The sequence below is a fragment of the Malurus melanocephalus genome, unplaced genomic scaffold (assembly GCF_030028575.1).
Source record: "Malurus melanocephalus ecotype Western Australia unplaced genomic scaffold, MMel_1.1 scaffold_241, whole genome shotgun sequence".
Lineage (NCBI taxonomy): Eukaryota > Metazoa > Chordata > Aves > Passeriformes > Maluridae > Malurus > Malurus melanocephalus.
The window spans coordinates 970,399-990,477 of NW_026623473.1; the positions used below are offsets into that span (position 1 = coordinate 970,399).

A 20,079-nucleotide genomic window follows, 5' to 3' on the forward strand; every position below is an offset into this window, starting at 1 on the left:
GGAGCAGGGGCAGGAGCAGGAGCAAGAGCAGGGGCAGGAGCAAGAGCAGAAGCAGGGGCCGCACCCCGCACCCGCTCCGCTGCCCGGCCCCCAGCGTGGCGGCCGCGCCCCCCGACCCGCCGGAGCCAGCCGGAGCCGAGGGGACGCTGTGGGCTCCGGGGCGGCTCTTCCCCCGCTGCCCTGCCCTGCCCGAGGGGGGAGCGGCGGGCGGGCGCTGGGAGGAGCTGCCGTGCCGGGAGGGAGGGGCCGGGGCGGGCTCCGGCGGGGAGCGCTGCCCGGGCCCGGGCCCCCGGAGCGAGCGGCCGGGATGCGGTGCGGGAAGATGGCGGCACCGCCGCCGCCGGCAGCCGGGGCTCCGGGAGCTTGGGGCGGCGTGCGGCGGCGCTGCCAGCGGCTGCTCTACTGGGTGCCGGTGCTCTTCATCTCCAGCATCCTCTGCTGGTCCTACTACGCCTATGTCACCCAGCTCTGCCTGCGTGAGTGCCGCCGCGGCGGCGGGGGGCGGGCGGGACGCGGGTGGGCGACGCCGCCCTGCCGGGGGAGCGCATCCGGGCGGGACGGGCACGGGCACGGGCATGGGCGGCAGCCTCTGTTTGTCGGCGCCGGGGCCGCCCCCGGCTGCTGCTGCTGCTGCTGCTGCCGCCGCCGCCACGCCCGGAGCGGAGCCGGGGATGGGATGGGATGGGCTGGGCTGGACCGGACCCCGGCTCGCTCCGGCCCCATCGGCGGGCGAGGGGCATCCCCGCTGCCGGCTTTCCCCCGCGTCCCTGGCTTCCACTTCCACGGGAGGAGGGAGCCGGTGGTGCGGGGCTTTTCACAGGCGTGAGTTTCCCTCCGTAGAGTGCGCAGTGTGGCCGGTCCCAGCCCCGGACACGGGAAGCGGGACTGACTGTGCAGGTGGCTGAGCAGAGTTCGCCGTCCCTTCGGCGAGCACACACATGTGCACACACACATGTGCACACATACACGTGCAGACATACATGTGCACACATACATGTGCACACACACATGTGCACACACATGTACAGAGCCATTTGTCAGCCGTGGTGGAAGCAGGAATAGGGAACAGGAAATCCGCGAATCTCCCTGTGCCACTCTTCAGTGGTCTAGAAAATGCCCGGCTGTCACAACTTCTTGATCCCTTCCTTGTCTTCGGCATCCTGCATTACGTTCGGAAATCATCCTGACCGCATACCTTGGTGCCTGACCCTTAGCGTCAGGCGGATCATGGGTTACATATTGGAGACTGGGGGTGGTACGAGTATTTGTGTGAATTGGAGTAGCCGAGCCAGAAATAACCAGCGCACCAGCTTCCCTTGGTTTGGAGGGTTTTTTTCTGGTTTTGGTTTCTGATACAATGTATCTTGTGGAAACCATTCAATCTGAATTTTGGAGGCTATTGTGTGGCATACTGATGTTTCAGTAACATTGTCATGATAATGGCACACAGGAATACAAGTTGGCTGTACTCAGTCTTCAGCTGTTCATGTTGAAAAATCTCAGCAGCCTAGCACCTAATTTCTGATTTTTTTTTTTAATGGTGTATAAAAAACTTACAGGATTTTTGTCCTACAGGTGCTTGGCTGAGCAGTTGAGGGATTAARAACAAAGTGATTGCCAGTCCTAGAACCTCTGTTTCCTGGGGGAAGTATCAAAATAGGTGTCRTTCCTATATTGGAGATTAGGCTTTTTGCATTTTTTTTTCTTCACTAACAGAATTCAGGTCTGTTCGTTTAAAACATCACCCTTCAATAAAGTTGCTGTACCCTCTTAGGAGGAATGAAGTGTCTAACTCCAGCACAAGGAAGTGAATTGTCTGCAGGGTTCTGGGAGTTCACTGGGCAAGCCTGGAAAGGAGAGCTGTAAGCTGACACAAGGAGGGCAAGGATGTTCCAGGGAAAAGCCACTCTGTAGTGAATGTCCTAATGTATGCAGCCCCATGGTAGGCATGGTAGGCTTGTTTTGGGCACTGCTGTTCCAGTGATCTGCTGTGTTTTTTATTCTGCGTAAGTGTGTAGCAGAAGAAGGCTGGGGTTGAGTTTACCTGAAAGCAGGTACCTCTTAAGGAAATGGCATGCTTCAAACTGTAAACTATGGTTCACTAATTCCATGAGAACCCATCAAGGCTAAAGGCCTGCAATGGCAGGGGGAGGAAGTGAAATCCTGGGGCTCAGTTAAAACACCTTTTACTGAATTCCTTTCTATGGACAAGACTGATTTTTTTGTTGTTTATTTGTTTGTTTGTTTCCCACCCACCCCCACACCTTCGAGTGGGAGCTGGCTCACCAGTTTTTAATTCAACAAAATAGTCATCCACGACCTCCACTAATCCCATCTTTTATCCATATCTGGATGTTTTCCCTCATTTTTGGCATATTAAAATAAAATAAACTTATGTCTTGTCTTACTAATGAATATTTAGTGTAAACAACAGAAGGAATAACTAACAACTCTGGGAACGAAAGCCAACGGCAGAAATAGACTGTAAGCATTTCAGTGCTTTGAAGCCAGCCTGTCTATTCAGTTCATCTTTTATTYCTGCAGCACTGAGTGCTAAAGAGGGTGTATATAGCTGGGGTTTTTCTCTGCAGCTTTCTGTCACTGAGGCTGACAGCAGACAGGGAACAGTGTTAACCGTTGTGCAATAGGACTTAGCAAGGACTTTGCACCGTTGTAATGTAAGTGGTCTACTTGAGCTTTTTTAATGAGAAAGTGTTTCAAATGTAGTATTTTGAATGGGTTTAGGGGGGTTTTGCTGGGGTTTATTTTTTTTTTTTTTTTTTTGAGAGGGGAGTTTGTTTTGTTTTTTTTTTTTTTTTTTTTCATCTGCAGTTTTGTGGGGTTTTTTTCTGCAATTTCATCATTACAAGTGTTTGCAATTCCATTCATTCCCTGTCTAGCAGTAGTACTTCCTTTTTCACCCTGAATAGCTTCCTCTGTTTAAAATTATTGGGCCTTTAAGTATTCCTTCCCTTAAAAATTTTTGAGTGTGTTTGTGAGAAACCAAGAGATAGAGATTTGTTGCTCTTTCTCTAAAAAAGATGGGGAAATAGAGGAGATGCACAGTGAGTGCAGTGAACTTTGATAGCTCAAGCTACTGAAATTTCAACCTAGGGTACATGGAACAAGAGTAACATGAAGTGCAAATGAAATACTTTACCCCAGCACCTGTATCCATGTATCTATACTCAGAAAATACACATTAGATTCAGTGTTTATGAAAACCTGAAAATGAAAATTCAGTATTTATTAAAATCTTTGCATACTTCATATACAAAGAAAAAAATGTTCTTACATTTCCCTTCTCAGATACATTTGTAATTCAGGTTAGTAGAACCATAAGAGACTTGGAGGAGTTATGCACTCCATGTTTTGGGGAAGGCAGAATCAGTAGTTGCAGTTTCTGAAAGCTGTTTGTCATAAATGTTCTTGACAAATGCAGACACTGACATCCTTTTGTTTTCCTACCAGTTCATGATTTGGAGGTGCATATAAAAAGGAAGATGTAAAAATTTGACAGTGTTGTGACAGATTTTTTTTATAAAAATAGCAGCTTAGCTGATGAAAGGGCTATCCTGTAGATATCCTGTATGCCATAAAAAGTGGATGTATATGTTCAGTTTTGATCCATTTTTATGTGGCACTAATTTTAATTCTAAGGATAATGCTCTTCCTCAGGGAATCCTGTCAGAAAATACAGCTTGAATTTGTAATTTTGAAGAAGGAAAATAGACTTGCTGTGGAACAAACGAGCAATAAGCATTTTGTGACTGCTTCAGAGAAGGGAAAGGGAGGAAATATTGCCACCTGGTGAGTGATTTGCCTGATTTGGAAAAGAATAAATTACTTCTGCACAGCTGAAGAGAGGATAGAAGAAGACATTCACAGTGCTGTTAGGAATGCTCATAAGTGACATCTTTGTTTTTAGTGTAGAGTATGTGACTGGTGTCTGTCCACAACTACCTTCAGAATGGAACAGAAAACATAAAGTGATATCCAGCTGCTAAAGATGTTAATGATCATGAAAGATTTTTGCTGGAGGATCAAGTTGATTAGTGCTGAATTGAGGTTTTTGACCCTGTGAACCATCAGTGGAATGGAATTATCACTGGATATAAAGCTGCTTAATTCATCACAGTTTAGAGGCAGGATTAATACATGCCCTGTAGACTTGGCACAGTGTCATCTGGGAATCAGAAGTGGCAGATAATATGGAGATAGAAGCTGATAGGGTGAGGAAAACAAAAAAAAAAAAAATATGGAGATAGAAGCTGATAGGGTGAGGAAAAAAAAAAAAAAAAAAAAAAAAAAAAAAAAAAAANAAAAAAAAAAAAAAAAAAAAAAAAAAAAAAAAAAAAAAAAAAAAAAAAAAAAAAAAAAAAAAAAAAAAAAAAAAAAAAAAAAAAAAAAAAAAAAAAAAAAAAAGCTAGACTCAGGATTTGCTCAGCTGGATTCAAACCCTTTGCTTAGTATGTTCTCCAGATGGATTAAAGGATTTATGGTACTCACAATTTATGTCTTGTAACTATCTAGAGTTTACATTTGTCTATAGAAATACAAGTACATTCTAACATTGCGGTTAGGTATTGTCAAAAGCCGGTTAAATATCCTGTCTGCACTTGGCTGCTAAGGTACAAAAATACTTTGGTCAGTCTATGTTTGCATTTCTATTCCATATTTTGGAAATACTGCTTCCCCCCCCCGCTCCCTTCTGAGATCTGTGGTTACTTCAGGAGAAATTTCAAAACTGGTGGGTGAAGTAGAATTGGCTTCTGTGTTATAGCCAGCAGTGCTCCTATTTCCCAAATTTCAGTCAAATGCTTTCTCAGCCTTTCAGAGAAATTCTCCCATTCTAGAATTCTGAAACAGAATTACATTCTATGGCAAGCATGGCTGGTTATCTCTCCCAGTTTATTACCTGTAGGTTTCTGCCTTGAAATATAAACCATGACTTGAAGTTGAAAACATGCAGTCTGTGGTAAAGATACAATTATTAGAAAATGTTATGTTTTTAGGTAATGATTTGATATTGCTCAATACATAACTTTAAGAGATGTTCTTAGCAGRGTGTATTTTTTGTTTGCTGGAAAGTGTCTGGCTCTGCAGCTTTGGTAGAAGTAKTTTTCATTCTTCAGTCAGTCCTTGTGACTTGGAAGGTAAAGAGGAAGTTTGTAAAGAAGAAAGACTAAGTTAAATCTTGGTCATACCTTATACAAAAGCAGTGTGGTACCTACAAARGTACCAAACAGCTGCTTGCTGCTGGGCAGTGGGCAGTGATGCAGCGGGGTGGGCAYGGGGTTAAAATGAATTTGTGAAACATTTGCAAATACCATCAAATGGAAATGTATGGGTTATCAATGACTACCTATGGCAGCCTCAAATATCCCAGAAATATTTCCATTACTTTTGTTCTKAAGCAAAGCACTGGTGGCACCTTGTCACTCTGAATCAGTGCAAATCACTGCTCTGTCTGGCAGAGAGGTAGGATTTTATTGCAAGCACTGATATTTTTACTAAAGGACTATTGCAGGCAATGACAGAACACTTGTCACAACTATAAAACACTTTTATGTGTGCACAGAGCTGAGTTAAACTGTGTCTATAGATCAGTGTTTTACAGCTCCAAATACGCTATAAACATAAAATATGTACTTAGTTTTGGGAATCAGATCCAAGATGTTAAACTTCATAAAAGTTTGAAAGARCCAGCTATTTATAGATGTGGCTGCAGAGTCTCTGAATCAGATATATCTTGTTTTCCCATTCCAAAGATTTAAATATTTTAAAAATGTACATAAAATATGAAGGCAAAATTTTGTATATCCACTTTCATCACAGGTTTAAAAATTTAATTACTCCCTCCCATTTTCTTTTTTTTTTTTTCTTATTTTTAAGTCTAACCATTACAGTTACAGTTCAGAAACGTTTACTTTGGGTATAGAAGTCAAGCAAAATTTAACATTAAAAAACCAATGCACATTTTTTATATGAATTTTATCTTTCAAAGTCTGTTGGGGTTTGTGATAGCAATGTSTCCTACCATGTCTCTAACCATGTGGAGATGGATGTCTACCTAGTTTTTACATGGGTGAGTGAGAATAAAGATTTCTAGAGAAAATGAGTGGCAGTTGAAGAAGGGGGAAAGCCACTTGGTCTCACCCAGCATGCAAGGTGCTTAGTGATGTGACTTCTCTTCCTGRCAAACTAATTTGGTGATGGAAAGCATCCTAGACTTTTTACAATCTTTTTAAMCACAGCTTTCAGTCATCTTTGCACTTGTTTCCTGCAAGCTCAGGCTGCTTGGTGGCATTGACTTTTGACTGTGCTGTTCCTGTTTCTGGCTGCTTGGGGCAAGCAGGAAGCAGTGATTCTGGCTGGGCAAATTGGCATCCACACTGATTGAAATCCTGCGTGTGTCCCAGCCCGGTCCCTAATTCCGATGAGCACCATCTGCAAGCTGTGTAACAAAGCAGTGAGGTTCTAATGATGTGACAATCTGCTAGTGCTGAACTGTCAATGGCATCCTGATGCKTGAGCACTGCAAGGGTGATTCTTAATGAAACTGGCCCCTCCAGTATCTCATGCAAACCAAGCTGTAACTTTTTAATGATTTCCTGAAGACAGGTCATGGTTTTATAATTGTTTCCATCTCTGAATATACAGGAGTATCATTCCATTTTGGTCCCTAAGGGATTTACTTTGTTTTCTCCCAGAAATTGCTTAGCAGTTGGGATTGCTCTRTCCTTTGTGTTTATTTTAGTCATCATAGACATAAATGCTTTTTACCCTTATTATTTCTATGCTATTTGACTATCAGTGAGTGCATTTGCAGCATTTCAGCTGATATTTATTAATGACAGAATGCACAGTCTGACCTACTTTTCACCACAGTGAGTGTAACCCCTTGAAATAGGGAAATGAGAAAATTGCCAGAAATACTGATATAAATGATTTAGAGAAGGCTATATGATAAAATACCATTGAGTAATATAGTGAATTTGTATCACTGAATCTACTGAAAAATAGAAAATTTTGTTTAAGTAACCATATTGTGTGCTATTCAGAAGGCAGGGAAAACAGCAAACATTTCTTTGATCAAATCCAAAATAAGAGGGTTTTTACATTTTCCATGCTCTTAAATAACGTGATTTTAGTGTGATATTAGGGTAAATACGAAGACTTTGTATAGTGGCCATTCAACAAACTATAGAAATACAGAAAATTAAAATCTTAAAAAGAAGATTAAGAGTTTGATTCGTAAGACCCTTTTTTTTTTTTTCTGCTGCTGGTCAATTCTGCCACATTTGTGCAAAACAAACTGCCCTTCTCCCCCCCACCAAAAAAAAAAAAAAAGCAAACAAACATAAACAAGCAAAAAAAACCCAATGCCTTCTTTCCTTTCTGGTGCTGTGGTATTGCAGATGCTTGTCCCATGAGTTCCCCACAGACTACACCTCCTCCAGGGAGCCTTTGCCAGAGGAGATTTAAAAAGGCATGAGCAGAGGGCAGGTACTTCATGCAGGTGATTGGATATCCTGGAGGTTCCTTTGTGTCACTGTGGGTGGGAATGCTTGCTGGGCACCACAGCCAGTCTCCTTGTAAACACYAGTTGCCACAAGTGTGGAGAAAAATGGTGGTAAAATTGAAGGTACTGGCATCTCCTTTCAGCCTTGCCTCCTCTGCCTTGGTCTCCTGCAGTGGTTGCAACCCAGGAGTGTATGAAATAACTTTTGGTTTATATTCRGTGGTAAAAGAAATTAAAATCACAAGATATATATTCAAATAAACAAAAAAAAACATGTTCTCACCCTTCTGGGATTAACTGGACAAGTCTGGGAACTTGTGGTTTAGCTGCTGTGGTCCTGACTGTCGGGAGCATTTGGATTCCAAGCCGGATTCTGCAAAAGCTGAGAAGACAGTCCTGTGAGCAATGTAGACTCTGAAGAGTGCATTTCCTTCTGGAGGTGGACAGAAATTTTGAAAAGCTGTAGGTTTGCTATCTGGTAGAAATTATTAAATTTGGGTTAATCTGTCCGTTACTTATAGGCATTATAGAAAATTTAGAAGTCTCAGACAAATTAATACTTTTTTATCCAAAGATAAGGGGTAAAAAAAATATTACAGTTGCTTTTACAGCAATGCTCTATGCTATTCTCTTGTAAGGAGAGAAAAATACCACAAATCATTGTGAAAACTGATAAAGTAGATTTTATTTTGAAACTGGTGATTCTGCAATATATGCTTGGCTGTGKCTTTTTAATTAGCAGAGAGTAGTTATTCCAAGAAGACTGGCAAAATTTCTACACACTTTGCTGACCATGCCAAGTGGAGAAAGAAAATCAGAATTTGAATAGTGGCTCATTTGTCTTAATCTGAGAACTCCAGCACTTTTAAATTCCACATCAGCTCTGAAGATCCCTTTTGTAAACAATCATCTGGTGGATGACTGTTACCTACAATTTTACATTTCTTGTGCATTATTGTAGGGGAGCTTCTCTGCTCCACAGAGTCAAATGTGTATACATGCTCTCTCACCTTCACTCTAGCCATTGTCTAGATGGATGTTTAGCTTATTAAATTCTAAAGATTTCAGAAAACTGAGGGCAGAATAGAGTTTACTTTATCGTGGTTTATGCAGCTTTTGTGGTGTCTGATTTTTTTAATGAGCTTTATGAACACAGTTGCTTACTGTTTTCCCTCAGGTAAGGTAGATGCTTGTTTTGTTAGGACTATAGTCAAATCTCCATTTTAGTTGAGCTATTTTGTTATTACAGAGGTTTGAAATAATTCATGTTTGAGAGGATCTCAGCTCATCTAGTCCAACCTCCTAATCAAGGCAGGGCTAGGTGTGAGGTCACAYCAGGTTTTTTGGGGTGTTTTCGGCTTGAGTCTTCAATTTCATTGATGGAGGCTGTGCAACATGTCTGGAGAGCTTCCTCCACTGGTGGACTGTTCTCAGGATGGAAACGTTTTTGCTTGCATCAAATGTGATCCTYTCATTTTCACTTAGACCTGCTGGCTCTTGTCCTGGCTCTTGTCATCCACCCTGCGCCAGTATGAAGAGCTCAGCTCCCCAAAGCCTCCAGGACTCATTCTCCAGCCTGTCTGGGTCCCTCTGGATGCCAGTCCTGCACACAGSAGCTGCTGTCCCCAGGGTGGTGCCATCTGCAAACTTGATGAGTGTTCACTCTTCCAGAGCATTAGTGAAGGAGTTGGGCAGCCCCAGTCCCACGGTTCACCCTTGCAACGTGCAAAATGTATTCAAACACTGACTTTAATTCAATAACCATGCCGAAGTTTAATCCATCAGTCAGATGGCATGGCTGTTTGGCCTTTCCATAGGGGTTGCCTCGTGCCTGCTGCTTGAAGACCAGCCTTGTGCAATCATTTTTATTAGGAAAACAAGAGTGGATGATGCCATTTCTGTGTATATGCTGTCCTGTTGTAGGCACCACTGTATTACAGCTTGTAGACTGCTTAACTGGGATGGATAAATGTGTGGTGCAGAGGTTTGGGTGAAAAGATGTTTTGATCACTTGGGAGTCTCTGATCTCTCTTGAGATACCTGTTGTGGGATCTGTGGGTTACTTTTAAATAATGTGACCAAGAGTGGAAAAATCTGTGATATGTGATACCTGTGTGCTCCCCTCCATGCCTGACACACTCACCCTTTCTCACTCTATTACTATCTCCAAATCTTGTAATCCATGGGCAATTTTGTAAAGGAAATGAAACTTTTGTCTACTTTCAGCTTTTATGCTTTGGAGGTCTAAGGTATCACAAGTATTGCTGGCAAAACCAGTTCTGGAGTCTGATATTTCCCCTTCAAGAACAGAACATAAATAAAGAGTGAAACCTGTACAACCACAGTTAAAGGAAATAACTGCTCTTCAGAGATGGCTTTTCTTGGATTAAATTTTGGCAGCTTCACATGGAGGTCCTAGTTCTCAGGAAATGAGCCTGGGAAGAGGAGCCAAAAACCTTATAAGCAATTGATATTGTGTACCTATTCTTGTGATGAATGTACACAGCATAAAATCTTGATAATGCATGACAATTAACGTGTATTGTTTTATAATTACTCTCCCATGTTTGGTTGAAAAGAAAGGTTTAAATACTGAGTTATATCATTTGCTATTTAACCATCATTTTCATCATTTCCTTTTTTCTTTTTTTTTCAGTGACAATGACAAATATTGGAGAAAAAGGTAAGATTTTTATTAGTTATTTATAGRTGTAATTCATGTATCAGAGTACAATACTGGTTTAATAGTAGAATTAAGAAACATTTACTTAAAGCAGTTAGATTTGGGTTTGGTTTTTTTTTGTTCCTTTGCTCCTTTCATTATCTTACTATTCCTGAATATTGCTTTAGCCATTACAAATAGAGATGAGAAAAAATAGAATTTTTTACTCTTCACACTGGCTTTCTGATGTGTCAAYTAAAACAACCCTTATATTCTGGGTAAAAAAAAATTATTCATAATACGGAAAGCTCTTGTAAAAGCAGGACTTCTAGAGATGAGCAGCGTGTTTGTGCAGATTCAACACACTTAAATGGGAGGTGATTTTTTTTTGCATTTTCTTTTTAATATATTTAAAGAAACAGAATCCTTCAGATATGTAGCCTCATCAGAATATAATAAAGCTGGCTAGTTAGGAGTCGCTACAGTTCCTACCCTGAGGCTGTAGCTGTTTAGATTGTTTTTCCAGATCCTATTTTAATACTGTGGCACAACATGGAAGTGTAAAGTGTGGGGCTGCAGAGCTTTTGGAGGAAGAGCTTTTTATGTTTGTATAATTCCAGCAGATTTTTCTAAGTCATTGGCAACTTCCTCACTTAGAAAACATGTTTGTCAATTGAGAAACATTTGCTTGAAAAACTTTTTCAGTTCAGTGATCTCATTCCACATATATCTGCAGGCTTTGAATTTCAGGTTCTTGCTGCTCCACACTGTGTGGGAGGGGACAAAAGAGAGCTGCTAGGCATTGCTCACAGAAAACTCAGGATTATCAGCAATTGCATTGGGGATCATTAAATTTCCTTATATTCACTCAAAACCTTGCTGGGCTTCAGCTTCTTGTTCAGACGTCAAAGGGTAATCTTTGGATAACGTCTTTTGACATTAGGCTATTTTTTTTTTTTTTTTAATATATGAACAATTTTAGTGTCGATCAGTTACTGTGGGGTTTTTTTTTCACAACAATAAAATACTTGTGCAGATCAGTAAGTGCATCATGTACTCAACAGAATGAGGTAACTTGTCCTACTGTGCCCTCACTATATGCCATGAATGTAATGTTGTTTAAAAAAATCCTGATTTTGAGTAAAACGGTTTTTTTTAGAGGTGATAGAAGTTTTCCGATAAAAGTGTGGACTGTTCCTGTCCAGATGCTTTGTGCAATAACTGGATGGTCATTTAGTGCRCTGTGCTTTGTGTGGAGTCCAGTTCTATCATTTATGCTGATGAGATTTTTCTTTCAGTTTATAGACATGGCAAATGACTCTTTGCCCCATCATTCCAAAAGCTTTGTACAGAGTTGCTCCTCAGATTCTATTAGCTTTTGTTTATTATTTTTAACTGCTTAGTGACTCAGAGTAAATATTTACAATGTTGCTGCTTTTTGAATAAACAAACTTCAAGACCAAAAGTATTTATTCAGTGTTACTTTTGAGGCAAAATCACAGAGAGTAAGAACATACTGGACAACTGTTCCTGCATTTATAAGCACCGTAATACTTTATCAGTTTTAAAGAATTCTCTAGCACTGAATAAAATTATATATAAAAAGATCCCACAAGCTAACCATACATGGCCAATATTTCGGATTGTGTACTGAAAGTACACAGGTTTCCCATTCTGACCTTTTTGATGATCTTAGGAATTTGTAGAAGAATACTCTTCTTGTCATTGAAGTAAGTTAATCAGAGGATATGAGTTTATGATTTGCTATTTACCGTAGTGAATTGCTTACTAGAGTGAGACCTTTTAAATGGAAATACCTGTCAATCCATGGCAAACTTTTGGAAAAGTTACTGTTGCCTTCTGTATTCCAGTAAAACAACTCAGCCTGGCAAATGTTGACTGTTATCTATTAAAAAACATAAGAACAAATGTTGACTGTCTGTGAAGAATATAAAGTAGTGAGTGAACATTTGAATTTAAAGGGCCTGCAGGTTTTAAAAACCACCCAACTGTCCTCCATCCTAAAATCTAGRAAAACAAATTAACTGAATATGGTTACTGCCCGGGTACCAAGTGCATATTCACCCCAAGACTCCCCTCACACCTCTGATTGTTTAGAAACCTTTACGTCCTTTGGAGGGTTGGGGCTTTTGCTYGGGGGAGGCAAGGTGGGGGTTTGCAAGGCTAGTTTATTGTTTAAACATAAAAGGCCGAGATGCATCAGTTAGGATTTAACAAATGTGTGAGGGAGACTGCTTGCTAAATAATGATGGGACTCTAATAGGCTATTAACMATCTTCCTCAAACTTCTGTAATCTGTGTAGACTGTATCACGACTTTCCCCACACAGTTTGTATTTGTCTTATGYGAAGTTGCAGTGCAGTATTTTTGTTGCAAAGCCTTTACAGAGCCTCTGCATTTACATCTATTGGAGAATTCTCTGTGATGCCTACAGGCACTGTTTGCAAGTACTACAATATCACTGTTTGTATTAATTCTGTTCCCTTTTCATTTTAGTTGTGTGCCTGGTTGCTTACCACATATTTTTCATGCTGTTCGTCTGGTCATACTGGAAAACAATCTTTACGCTACCAATGAATCCTTCAAAAGAAGTAAGATAAACTTCACTTTTGTTTATGAAATAGCCTAGCCAAATGCCTGATTTTGTAGTGTTTGAATAACTTAGTCTCTGATCTCATGTGGTTTTACACTGTGTAGGAAAACACTGATGGCAGTTACAGCTTCTTAGTAGCAGTCAGATTGCAGTGTAGTGACAAAGACAAAAAAAACAAACCCACACTTTCTCTGTTTTAAAGGATTTTTTAAATAGATATTTTAAAATGAGATATTTATGGTAGAAGAAAAAATCCTGTCCACTTGAAAAATACAAGTTATTTGAACTAGCACCCTAAATCTTTGCATGGGAATATCAGACTTTTATATGGGCAAAAATTTATTTCCCTATGTTTAAGACTTATATCTCCTGTCAGCATCTGTCTGTTGTCCTCTGAATTRAAGTTTCTTCCCCATCTGTTWTGGGATGAAGGAACTTTTTTGTGTSGTGRGAATGCACATGAGGTAAGCTGGTGCTGGGAAGCCACAGCTGGCTGAGCAGGAAGGGAGCTGGTAAAGAACAGCCACGTGGAAAAAGAGGTCTGCGGAGGTTTCCCTTCAATGGCTGGTGGAAATTCTGCCTGTGCACCTTTTTAGACCTAGCACAACGTTTTGGCCTCTTCCATGCTGTCTTCACACAGAAATCCCCATGTCCTCAGGAGGTGCTGTGTCACACAACCTCTGAGGTCAATAGAATCATGYTGTGGCTGCTCTGTAGTTTGAAATCCCCACAGAGCAAACACCGACTTTGGCATGGACTCAACTCCAGCTGCTCTAAGTACCATGTCAACCTGAAATGAATAGCTTGTGATTTCTACTGTCTGTTGTGTGGAGGTTCTTTTCCGAATAGTTTCATTCACCGCTAAGATATGGAATCGTGAAAGCAAGCAGATAATTCARACTAATTGCCCTCTTCACTAAAGTTCACTTTACAGTCTTTGCCACAACCTGGRGTGGGGAGGAGCAAACTAAATTAAAAACCTATTTCATTTGGTAATTRCATAGCAAAATGTGTGCATGTATATGGTGACTGTAGTGGTAATTAGAAGGGTTTTCAAATCACTGGGCTGATGCCAATAAAAGCATTTTGACAAATCCTGCTGATTATAGTAAGATCTCAATGCCCTCATACAATGCTACTGGGGAACTTCAAATGGGATAGGAAGAGTATTGAAGCTGAGTAATAGAAACCAATGTGTGGTGTTCCTGTGTTCTTTGAATTTACACAGTATTACTGGCAGCAAGTGACATCTTTGTTGTTCCATGTATTTTTCCTATTCTACTAGAAGAGCACTTAAACATTTAATTAGGGTATTTTATAATGTTAAATTACTGCTTGGCTTCCATTTTCTAGGATGAAGTCTGTAAATAGAAAAGACGTATTTTCAAGTGAACTGAACTAGCAAATACTCATTTGAAGACTGAAAACCAGATAAAGCTTTTGCATTTTGTTTTCATGAATACTGCAGCTGGTGCAAAGCACATAGCTTTCTTTTTGATTATTTCAAACTTTTACATGTTAAGTAGGTTTTGAGGGACTAGTGTGTGCCATTCTGTACTTGTGTATACCAGCTTTATTCAAGCAGTACATGAAGATGGGATTGGAAAATGGTTTCCCAGGCAAGAAGGTTTTAGATGCAGGACTATTCTGAGGAACATTAAAAATAAAACRGTCGTCCAAACTAAGTGTCTGCAGTGAGAAATCATACTTATCCCAACATGATTAACTCAGGTGTTGGTTCCCTTGCAAGGGAAAGAAAAAATGGTGACCTGAGAAACTCAGGTGAAACAGTGGATCTCCAGCTTCAGCTGGAAGATGGTGAGTTTTGTCAGGAAGGGTGGAATGGTGCCTTCTCTATGAGAATAGGCTCATAACTGTATGTTTCTGTCTGCTTTCTTTGTTTTACATGCATCACTTTCTTTTAGGAAAAAGACTAACATGCTTGTAATGACTAGCCTTCTTGTAAACRTAAACACTGTGCAGTGGGCTTCTGTTTCTAGCACAGGTTAGAGAGAGCTCTTCCTRTCAAAATCCTGGGCTGCTTTTCAAAGGGGATTTTATATCCTCTTTTTCTGCTGGAAATACCAAAGACTTCTGCCTATTTCCAGAAGCTACAGTGACAAAACTGGCAGTGTTGCTGTGTTTCAGAGTTTAAGAAATTTGTACTACTTCATGTATACTATGCCCTCTTTCAGTAATTTTTACCTTTTCAGCACTTGCTAGAGCCATGTTTGTCATTGTTTTGGGCAGTGATAGAAGCTGGCATTTTATTCAGGAAGATATTTCAGATATGGTTATTTTGCCAAACAGGACACTCATCTCTTCCTTCTCTCAGCCAATCTCTRAAGTAAAAACTCATCCTGACACCTGCATGAAGAGAACAGCAGTGACAAAGAATAAAAGGGAAAATGCCAGGCACCGGAAATAAAGTTGTCTTTTCTGCTATTACTGGTCATGTATTTTCTTTCAGTTAAACACTGACATGGCTAGATTAWATTCACTAGTTAATACTTGGCACTACAGAAGTAAATTAACTGACCTTTCAGGGGAATGATAAGCTTTTTATCCATCTCTTGAAGAATGTTGGTTAATACTTCTGGAAGCATTCAGCATTGCATCAATACCAAGTAGATGTATTTTTAATTTTGCCTTCAGTTGCCATAAAGAAAATTAGTTGTTGTGGGAACTCTGAGTTATTTTCTGTAAGACCTTGTACATGTTGCTAATCCATCTTTATATAATGAATATTTGTTTCTCTTTAGACATCTACAGTTGCATATCTAACCTGGAATTTGCTAATATTTCTTAATTGTTAAAAATTATTCCAGTTTCATCTATCATATTCAGACAAGGAGTCCCTAGAGAGGGAACCTAGAGGTGAATCCCAACAAGAAGTCTTAAGAAGGGCAGCCAAGGATCTTCCCATCTATACACGGACGATGTCTGGAGGTAAATAGTGTTCAGGAGACTACAAAGGCAGGTGTCTTGATGTACTGCCTAAACTAATTTAAAAAAGTTTTCAAGGGTTTGGATTGAAGGGAAGAAGCGTTTTTAATACTTCATAAAATGACAAAGTGACCCAAGAACTTAACCTTAATTTATCTTTGTGTGACTACGTTTATTTGGAGCATAAAGATTGTTGGGAAGTAAATCGCAGCATACAATTTAGGATTTTAAAGTGGGTTGACAATGCCTTGCTAGTTGTTTTCAAAATGATATTAACCAATAGCTTGCAATACTAACAAGCTGCAGAAGAGTTTGTAGTAGTCTTTAACTGCATAGATTTCTTTTATCATAGGTTAAAAAAATAATAAAAACAGAATCACTGTCTGCATCTCATTTATAGCTATATAGATCACAATAAGAAATTGTTACTATTTTACTCATTGGTTGTTCAGTTGCAAGAACAAAAGCTCCTCCAAACTAAGAGTTAATCTGACCCTACTCATATTGTYGGTTTGTGAATGCTGGCTAGCTAAGCAAATCCAAGAGATAATCTCATATAGCAAATTAAACCTGTTAGAATAATGGCTTAAAATAGCTATATTGTTGAACAGTCTTTAAAGTTTTTCCAGTCTAGTGAGGGTTTTGTGGGTTTTGTTGGTTGATTGGTTATTTCACAGAGCTGAAGGGTTTGGGAAAAAAGCCCTGATTAGTATGATTAGCAGAGATTGCAAAAACTGRGCTCTTTGGGTTCACTTTGATAGATTCATCATTGCAAGTAGTTAAAGAATGCTTCAGCATTTGGAGCTGCTTCTGATCCTGCTGAAATGCTTTCCTGGGGGTTCTGCTGGCCTGAGCTGATAGTATGTACCTTTGCACAGACTTCAGAAATCAAAATGTGTAACTGTACATTGAAATCTAATCTTGGAACCTTTTTCTTTAGCAATCAGATACTGTGACAGATGCCATCTTGTAAAACCAGATCGTTGTCATCACTGCTCCGTATGCGACAAGTAAGAATATTTTTGAAATAAGTGGTTTTCTGAATTAATCAATTTTTCTTCTTTAGCAGAGAAGATTTTATTTTTTATGAGTAGATTTTTCAAGCTCAGTATTTTGGCAGATNTTTGCTTATTTCTAAGGAAGTCTATGACTTAGCCTAATTCATTTGGTGACTTCCTTGATGTCTGCATGGATTACATAGTCTTACATTATTTACATAGTGGTTAAAAATGAAGAATATTAATAAAGAATTTTCCTTAAGAGTGTAACCAAAAATAGCTGATAAACAGAAATTTGCTTCTTTTTTTTAGAATCTGAATCAACATCACTACCCATCTCAATCTAGTCATGATTTCACTTACCTGAAGTAATAAACTTAACATCCTGTTTTTTACTGGATAACTTGTAGGTGACTTTTGTTTAAAGAAAGAAACAGCCAAGCATTCTCCCATTTCTAACTGAAACCATRAAATTAAGTTTTTCTTTGTCTGACACAGAAGGAAATTCATATCCATACTCTCCAGAAGTCTGATTGCTTCCTAATTTAATCTTTCCTTCGGCTGTTTTCCCTGACCTTTCTCCAGTTATGGAGATGTGGATGTCTGTGTGTTTCTTCACTCTTGCCCCTAGTGCTTTAAATTTCTAACTTTGAGAGAAGGCACTTCTTCAAAGGGTGATTTATTCTTAGCTTTAAGGCTGTTCCAAATACTCTTCAGCAGATCAAACATTCCAGTGCAGTTGTGAGGTGCAGAAGACATTCTGTTTTGTCCAGCAAAGCACCAGAAGCACTGAAAGAGAAACAAGATTTGAGGCAGAAAGAGCCTCTTGGTTGTGCTGCACGGAACAGTGGTTGCAGCRTGAGATAGGAACGTAGTCATGTGTGTTTCTAGTGAAGAAAAAGGGTGACTTGTTATCCCACAAAATGTGAGTGGCATTTGCAGAATGCAATTAGTTAACATATTTTGCAGGATACCTTCATTTTGTCCTTACCTTGCCAAAATTTGCTTGTTTCAATCATATCTGATTGTCTTGTGAACATTTTATTAATGGAGGGTGATTGATTGCAGAAGTGTTTGGTAWTTTTCCTACAGGGTGAGCTCTTTAAAAACTTATTCATATGCATARAAAGATGCATATATTTCTATAAAAACAGACCATGTTCTTGGAAATATGTTTAATTGTATGTCCAAGTACATAATAAATGAGTTAGTCCAATTACTGAGGCTGTGCCAGAAAATAAACAGTAGTTGAAAAACCTATTCAGAATGAGGACCAAATGCTAAAGTTGACCAAATGCTATAGATTGCATTTTTCTGAAATCACTAAGTTCTTGACATATCAAATATTTTGAGCATGGGTTATCTGCAGTTCCCCTTTAGTTCCCTGTATTATTTGAATTTAAATAGATGTATTTATTAATTAGATTACATAACATATAGTAAATATGGGGAGTTCTTATGTATGTAAATAATTTAAATATGACATGTAACTGTGCTTCTGACCATCTTTTCTTCTTTTGTCTTTTGCAATGCTTGGAATTCTGTTGGGTTTTTTTAAAGATGCATTTTGAAAATGGATCATCACTGCCCTTGGTGAGTGTACTGTTGGTTTTCTTATGTTCTGATTTGGTAAAATACACTGTTGTGGAGCCTGCCATGAAGATGATGCTTCAGGATCCCCAGAGTTGCACATGTGAAGTTACTGGTCTTGCAGAACTACTGCAGTTATTTATTGCATGTCCTCTCTTCCTAGTTGAGACATGGAAAGAAGCTCAAATATAATTTTTTCTTRGACCTTTGGGTTAAGTAAATCTATTTTTTTTACAAGTGTGGATTAAGTAGGCTTCTGGTCAGTGAGAACTWCTTTTAAGAATTACATCTTTTCTTCATAGAGTTTGAGTATTACTGTGCCTTAGTTTCATTTAAACCCTAGGTTTAAAATGAAAGGGCAAAGCTGTGTCTGGCTGCCTTTACTGAAGCTCCCAGGACAGCTGGAGTGGGCTTGCTGGAAGCAGCAAGTTAGCACTTTTAGTTTTATGGGTTCTTTGTTTTCTTTCATTCTTTCTCCTTTCTCCCTCCCACCCTCCCTCCTTTGGCTGCTCTGTCAGCCTGCACAGTGGTTTTGTTCTCCTGTCTTTTCTTAGCAGCTCTTGGAACCAGTGGATAGACAGGATATATAATTAATTTTGTGTCAGTTTGGCAGGTGTATCTCACAGCAATAATTAAAGACAATTGCTTAGTAAGGTCCAAGTTTAGAGGATTGAATGGTACATGGCAATTCTTCACCTTCTGAAATGAAAAGAAGACTCTCCTGYGATGGACAAACGTATGTTCTAAGCAGGAGTTTTGACACTTTCTTATATTAAATTCTAGGACAGAGTGTGCTCTGTCCTGGGGGAGGAAGGCATGCTGGGCTCCCTCTGTTTCTTTTGGTCCTGACTACAGCATCTGCCATAATGCAATTTGATTTTAAGGGTCTTATTTTGCATCTACATGGTAGATAAAACTCAAAGAAATAGTTACCAGTGCTGGCTAGAGGTTTTTTGCTGTAGAGGTAATCAGCATGTGAAAATTGATGATGTTTAGTGTTAGTAGTGTGCTTCTTAAAAGAAAAAAAAAAAGAAAATAAGCAAAAACGATGAACTAACTCGCAGCAAAACAAACAGGTAAAACTGTTGAATTTGGAACAAATTTCTCATAACAAAAAKGTTTGTTTCCTTTTTCAGCCTTCTAATAGCTGCCTTGTTGAAAGCTCTAAGAAAAACAGCTGCCAGGCTATTCCTGACAGAATATCAGTGAAAAGTCTCAATATGACTATTAATATTCAGTATTATAAACACTTCTTATAAGCTTTATGGTCTCTTAGGGATTTTTTGAGTTTTTCTGTCTTAAGACATTTACATGAAAATGTCCTTCATGTAAGCTTCAATTTCAGAATAAAAATCCATCATGTCAAATAACAAATCATAAACAGCACTCAGGTTTTGTSTTAAGGGACAGTGAAGTGTTATTTCACTAGGGCAGAAATTTCTAGAAAAGCTCTTATCCTCTCAGTAGCATTTGCTTCCTATACATGTTTGTACTATCCTTAATATAACAGTATAAACATACCCCATTTGAGAGAGTATTTACATTGCTTATTGGTTTTAATTTAATAAGCAATGGGTGCAAAAAATAAAAATACAAATGGAGAAGGTAATTGGAAGATGTGTAATGCTTCTTGATGGAGAATTGTTCCTTTTGTACTCCAAGTAACTGAAATGCACTACAAAAAGAGGTATTGCACATTCTTTCCCAATCTGAGCAGATGTTCACAGTTCCTTGCTCACCCTTG

At 39.3% G+C, this 20,079-nt stretch overlaps 1 protein-coding gene across 1 annotated transcript in view; it reads left to right on the top strand.

The window, feature by feature from the left end:
- Positions 1 to 261: 261 nt before the first annotated feature.
- ZDHHC2 (zinc finger DHHC-type palmitoyltransferase 2) overlaps positions 262 to 20,079 on the top strand; it is a 34,936-nt gene continuing 15,118 nt past the window's right edge. The window contains exons 1-6 of the mRNA XM_057375179.1: positions 262 to 476; positions 10,182 to 10,208; positions 12,705 to 12,799; positions 15,630 to 15,750; positions 16,688 to 16,757; positions 18,306 to 18,338. Of these exons, the coding sequence (XP_057231162.1) occupies positions 308 to 476; positions 10,182 to 10,208; positions 12,705 to 12,799; positions 15,630 to 15,750; positions 16,688 to 16,757; positions 18,306 to 18,338 (515 nt within the window). The 5' untranslated portion in view covers positions 262 to 307. The remainder of the gene's footprint in view (positions 477 to 10,181; positions 10,209 to 12,704; positions 12,800 to 15,629; positions 15,751 to 16,687; positions 16,758 to 18,305; positions 18,339 to 20,079) is intronic.